Source organism: Platichthys flesus, chromosome 9, assembly GCF_949316205.1.
Source record: "Platichthys flesus chromosome 9, fPlaFle2.1, whole genome shotgun sequence".
NCBI classification, from domain to species: domain Eukaryota; kingdom Metazoa; phylum Chordata; class Actinopteri; order Pleuronectiformes; family Pleuronectidae; genus Platichthys; species Platichthys flesus.
In genome coordinates this window covers 14194812-14200811 of record NC_084953.1, presented here as the reverse complement: position 1 = coordinate 14200811, position 6000 = coordinate 14194812, and the positions used below count along the sequence as shown (strand labels likewise).

Here is a 6000-nt window from a genome sequence, read left to right as displayed (position 1 = left end):
AGATTTTAATCTGCCCCACTGCAGCTGTTAGTTTGTGACTACGTGTTTATTTGTAGTGTTCTGATTTAGGCTCTGATTAGACTCAGAATATTAGGCTCCATGTGACCATACCTTTTTACTAAATCCTTTAATTTAAATCATCATTTACTAATGATACAGAATATACTGTGGAGCAGTGATACAGGGCAGCCAGCCATGAACAAAATACACATCCCAGGTTAAAAGGCATTGATTCTGTGCTCTGCATGTGAGATGAATGTGTGGTATGTGTGTGTCTCTCTGTGTGAATGGTGTGGTGAGGACCATCACTTTCCACCTTCTATCAATATGCTGATCATCACCACTCAGTGTGAATACAAGCTCATACAATTAGCCTTTAAGAATCATCAATCACAGTCAACGATATTAAAGAACTTGCCTCGGTTGGAAAGCTTCTTGCATTCGTTAGCACTGTCTGTCTTTCTGTGTGGTGTTTGCATGTCCTCTCTGTGCCTGTGTGGGATTTCTCTGGGTACTCCAGCTTCCTCCCACAGTCCACAGACATGCAGGTTAGGTCAAATGGCAACTCTAAATTGCCTGTAGGTGTGAATGTGAGGGTGAAAGGTTGGTTGTCCCTTTATATGTGATAGAGTGGCGACCTGTTGAGGGTTTATCCTGCCTCTCGCCCAATTTCAGCTGGGATTGGCTGATGGACGCCCCCTGCGACCCTCAAAGGATATATGGTTTAGCTCATGGATGGATGGATGAATGAGCAACAGATTCCCTACCAGTATTTTAATGAGCAGGGGGGATCTCGGCCACTAGATGGCACTCACAAACACACCAGAGGCACGCTGTTGATGCTTATCTCAATGTGCATTAGTATTCCTGGGGCTGAACCCATTAAGTAAAAGGCAATGAATAAAGGAAAGACAAGAGAGGAAAACAGAGGAGAGGAGGATGCCCACAGAGCTGCACCAATAGTGTTAAAGCCAGAGAGGAGGAGAAGATGGACAGAGACTGGCAGAGAGAACAGCTCCATGGCCTAATACTATCTCCTAACAAATGCACTGCTGTGAGCTATATGAATTCGTTAAGCTCCCTAAGGTGGAGTTAAGAGGATAAAAACCCACATAGCAGGATAACCATGAAATGTGTGAATTCTGTCTAATGCGGTGCGTGTGTTTGCATGTGTGTGTTTGTGTGGCGGTGTGTGCGTGTGTGTGTGTGTATGTGCGTGTGTGTGTACCTGTAGTTGCCCAGGTAGACCCCATCAGGGTTTAGCATGGGGACGATCTTGAAGATCACGTGATCTCTCAGGATCTGAGCCACAGGATGTTGGCTCACCAGAAAGTCAATCACACCTATACACACGTACACAAAGACAAAGACAAACACACACACATAGGGGAAAAAAGACTTGAATAGAAAACCGAAGACAGGCTGGCAGCTAATTGAGTTTTGAGAAACAAAAGGAGAAGGAAGGACAGCGAGGGGCATCATCGGAATCAGGGGAGGAATAGGAGACGTCAAGCCTAAATCGATACAAATGGAATGGAGCTGACGGCGCTGGAAAAACAGACAGCACACAGCGGGCGAGAAGCCAACTCATCTGATTCACGATGATGCACACACACATACTGAAACACACGCACACACACAGCAAGACATTATAGATAGATTGGTGGATGGACAGATGGACAGATGGACAGATGGACAGATAGATGGATAGACGGATAGACAGACAGATAGATAGATAGATAGATAGATAGATAGATAGATAGATAGATAGATAGATAGATAGATAGATAGATAGATAGATAGATACACAGATAAATAGATAGATAGATAGATAGATAGATAGATAGATAGATAGATAGATAGATAGATAGATAGATATAGATATAAAGAAAGAAAGAAAGAAAGAAAGAAAGAAAGAAAGAAAGAAAGGAAAATAGAAAGAAAGAAAGAGAAAGAAAGAAGGAAAATGCCATCTGTGCACCTTGTTAACTTTAATGGACTTTCCTGAGACTGTCTCACTGAGCTGAAGTGCTGGACAGGGACCACTGTGAAAGGTAAGGCCGTGCCCTCAGCCTCTCTATCACTCCCCTCCTCAGACCTGCTCCCTATATAAACAAGGAAGTGTGACCCAGAAGGAGTGAACCTGCCTGCTCACCTCAGTAGGGAGCAGGAGAGTCGTTAGATCATGCTAAATTTGTCTTTTAGGTTGTTGTACTGCACAAGGAGTTCACTTCCAGTAGGTTCCACAGCATTTCAAGCTCAGGAGCAACTTCTAAGATATCCTCGAATTCACACTGTTTTTCCTGAGACGTTACACAGAAACACTGGTTCTTGTATCTATTCCTGTCACTTTTAGACAGCTGGGTTCAGGTACAGAGCATGTCTTGTACCATGTATTAGCAGGAAGGAAACAAAGATTAATTGATGAGTTTATAATGAATGTGGTATGATTCAAAATAAGGTACTTAAATGGTATTTTATGTTGCAACAGGATGGAAAAAGCAGGTAATTACCTAAGAACCCGCGATGATAACAGCTGATTATCTTAGTCCACAGAATCAACACTTCTGTGAGAACCTTTTAAGTATTATGACCGCCTATGCAACAACACCCTGATCGGAAAAAAACTAAAAAGGCCCAATGCCACGAGCTTTCTCCTAAAAGCTTAATATTTCGATGTTTGGTTGAAGACATAAATAAATAAATGTTTTATGGTGTGTCTGGGATAATAAGAGAATTGTTTAAAGATTGAAATGGAATGGAACCGTAATGTTATGGATTGATTTTCTTATTATGGGGGAGGGATTTGGTTGGGTTTAGGCACCCCTAGGTCCCTTATACCTGGGGCCCCTAAAGGTCCTTGACACACCCCTGCCTTTGAAGACAGATTTATATACCAACTGCTGATATGTCTTTAGTTTCATTGGGCATCAAACTGTATGTCATGTTGTCCCATAAGAAATGAGACATTTGTGTTCTACAAATTCAAAACATAATTTGTTGTTAGTCTAGAGTGTGGTTATTAACTAGCAAACAATAAACAGAGCAGAGGTGCAGAATCTAAATGAATCCAGTCAACCAGAGCTTTGACCCAACATTAAAACTTTACCTTGACAGATGAAGGAGGCCGGAGACTCTCCAGGGTGAACACGAGACGTAAGAAAGACCAGCTTCTTCTCCCTATCTGGACTCAGGTGGTCTGGGGCTTCTTGAAGGTTTTAACAAAGGTAGAGGGAGAAAGATGTGACGTAATACACAGAAGTACACATGAAATTCTAAAAAGCCTTTGATAAATAAATTATTATGATTTCAAGTTGGTAACAGAATAAGATATTTAAAACAGATAAAGATATCTCTATAAGTTGCGTACTACAATCTAGTGGGAGACTTGAGGTCAAAACACACACTAACCTGGCTGTCCATTTTCAGCCAGACACACATGAATCAAACTTCAAACCAACACATGGCACAGAATATTTATCCGTCAAGGTAAATTATAAATCTGTGGAGGTTGGGACCAGGCAGCCACAGGTGTGACCTGCTCTCCTCTCTGAATGGGTTCTTAAGGTCTGGCTGAAGACGTCTCTCTCTGGCTAGACACCTCTCTCACCCCCTCTACCTCTGCTCTAAAGGGGATATTGGACCGATGAGTCTGACCTTTGACACTTTCCTTGAGCTTTTTTACAGTAATTTTACTGTTGGATTATTTTTTTGCATAAATAAGAGTGAATAAAAGCATCACAACAAAATTTTTCAAATGGGAGAATGTGGACATAGGGACAATTTTGCTAAAAAAAAGGCAGAGACCGTTCTGTCCTTAAAACCAATCAGAAATTAGATAGTGTTCTTGGGATATAAATGACTACATCTGAAGCATTCAATTATAGAAGCATGACCTCAAGTGTTTCCTTCATTACTGATAACTGCTGTGAAATGTTTGAAGCTAAATTCCAGAGATGGTCTGTGGTGTATTTGAAGCCAAGTTCAAAAAGACTGAAAATGCTTAATTGTAAAAGTCAAATTAACCTTCACTTGTAAGAGGTTTTATTAACCTCATATGCTGAGGATCGTTCTCAGTTGCATTCCTCGAGGACAGTGCAATGAAAAGGCTAAAATACAGAAAAGCACATACACTGCATTCTGCCTTTCCAGCACAGTAACATTTTTTTTGCTCTTTTCTTGGCCAGTCCTTCTCCTCTCTTCTGCTGGTGCTAATGGATGAAAGTGATTGTGTGCCTCATTGCTATACACAAACTTAATATCTTATTGATTCTTCCACCTTCCTCTGCTGAGCAGAGAAAATGCTAATTAGCAACAGGCTACGCACTTTCCTTCTCCTTAATTCCAATTGTGCCTCAGAGTAGTATGAGTGTGTGTCTGTGTACGTGTGAGTGTGTGTGTACATGCATGCCTGTTTGAGTGGTAAGGAGTCGTAAACAAAAAAAACGTTGTTCCATTAAAGAACTCTCCCTCTGATTTTATTTCGCTTTTCTCTCCTTCTGCCCTTCACAGAGACAAATGGCTTTGCCATTCAGGAGTCTCCGCGGAGCGGGGCGGGCCGTTTGTTGTAAATGTGAGTGCTTGCGGTTTGGCCGGCCGCTGGGTGCCTGGTGGCTGTGAAATTCCATCACTTAGAAATTGTGCTCTGGCCTCGACCCCAGGCCACCACACTGGCTCCTAATAAAAGAGCGCAAGCAAAACATTCAACTACAAACCCATTGTATTGAGAAAAGCTGCAATTAGGAAATGGAAAAAGCACAGGCGCACACACACACACACACATACACACACAGCGGATCTCCCTACAGTAAAACCAAGAACCAGAAAGTTGTGAGCCAAACAAATGGCAGCTGCCAAGGTCCCGACTGTTTGGGGATTCAACCATTGTGGCCATGCTACATTTAGTCTCAGTGCTAGTGTGCCCTTGCTGCTTCATCTTCCAGCAGCTTCTGGAGCTTACAGTGGATCCACTGTTTATCCCACATCGTTCTGCACTGTGTGTGTGTGTGTGTGTGTTTGTGTGTGTTTATGTGCGTGACAGTCTCCTCAGGGCTCTTACAAATGCTCCCCAAGTAGTTGTTGTGTTTATGTGTCTGTATCTTTGCATTCCTCTGTATCTAACTGTGCCCAGTCAAGCATTGTAGCACAAAATGAAGTCCTGCTATTCCATAGGCACTGCAACATCCAGCGGGAACCTGGAGGAGAAAAACACCTCAGCCCGGTTGTGTAAGGGAAATACAACATTTGGGGTTTGTGTGGGTGACCTAAAAGATCAAGGCAGAGGTCAAGTTTAGGTTGAGGCTCAAGAATACATGTACTGCAGCTTCTTCTCTTGACCTCAGGGTGTCAGTAGAGATCAACAGGCGGGTTGGCTGTGATAGGAGGGAGGTGGAAAGTTGGACGAAAGACCAGTAAAAGAGAGAGAGTGGGTGAGGGTTAGATTGAAAGATTGCTTTCTAACACCACACAAATGATCTAACTCTCTTTACTGGAAAAAGTTTTTTTCTTTTCTTTTATCTGCTGACTGTTTTTTTTTGAATTTGTAGTAGGAGGGAAGAACAACAGAGAACAGTCGTGTCTCAAACCCATAGGCCCCCATGAAGAAGAATGTTGAGCTGAATATCAAATCAGCTTTACCAACAGTGCGAACATATGAGGAGAAACACATTTGTACTCAATCGATCCACCTTGTTTGATTGTCTTGATTAATAAGATGAGCTACATTTTCAGTGTGGTGAACATAGGGTTTGCATCGCACATGTGTGTACATAGAACCTACAACCAACAATTATTCAAATTACTGATTACCTTCTGATTTTATTATTGATTGGATGATTTATTATTTAGTGTATGAAATCAAGAAAAACCCTCTCTGAGCACCACTGAGACTAATGCATGGTTTTATAACCAGCAGATTAGATTACTACGCTTTCGCTTTGCTCTCTGTTCGACCAAATAACACAATTAATCAGCTATACAGTTAATTCAAAACTCTGCTGC

General features: G+C 42.0%; 1 protein-coding gene across 1 annotated transcript in view; it reads right to left on the bottom strand.

Annotated features, from left to right (window-relative positions):
• Positions 1–6000, bottom strand: part of agbl4 (AGBL carboxypeptidase 4) — a 279201-nt gene that overhangs the window by 28204 nt on the left and 244997 nt on the right. Inside the window, exons 7-8 of the mRNA XM_062394806.1 lie at positions 3110–3208; positions 1229–1343 (exon numbers count right to left, since the gene is read on the bottom strand). Of these exons, the coding sequence (XP_062250790.1) occupies positions 1229–1343; positions 3110–3208 (214 nt within the window). The remainder of the gene's footprint in view (positions 1–1228; positions 1344–3109; positions 3209–6000) is intronic.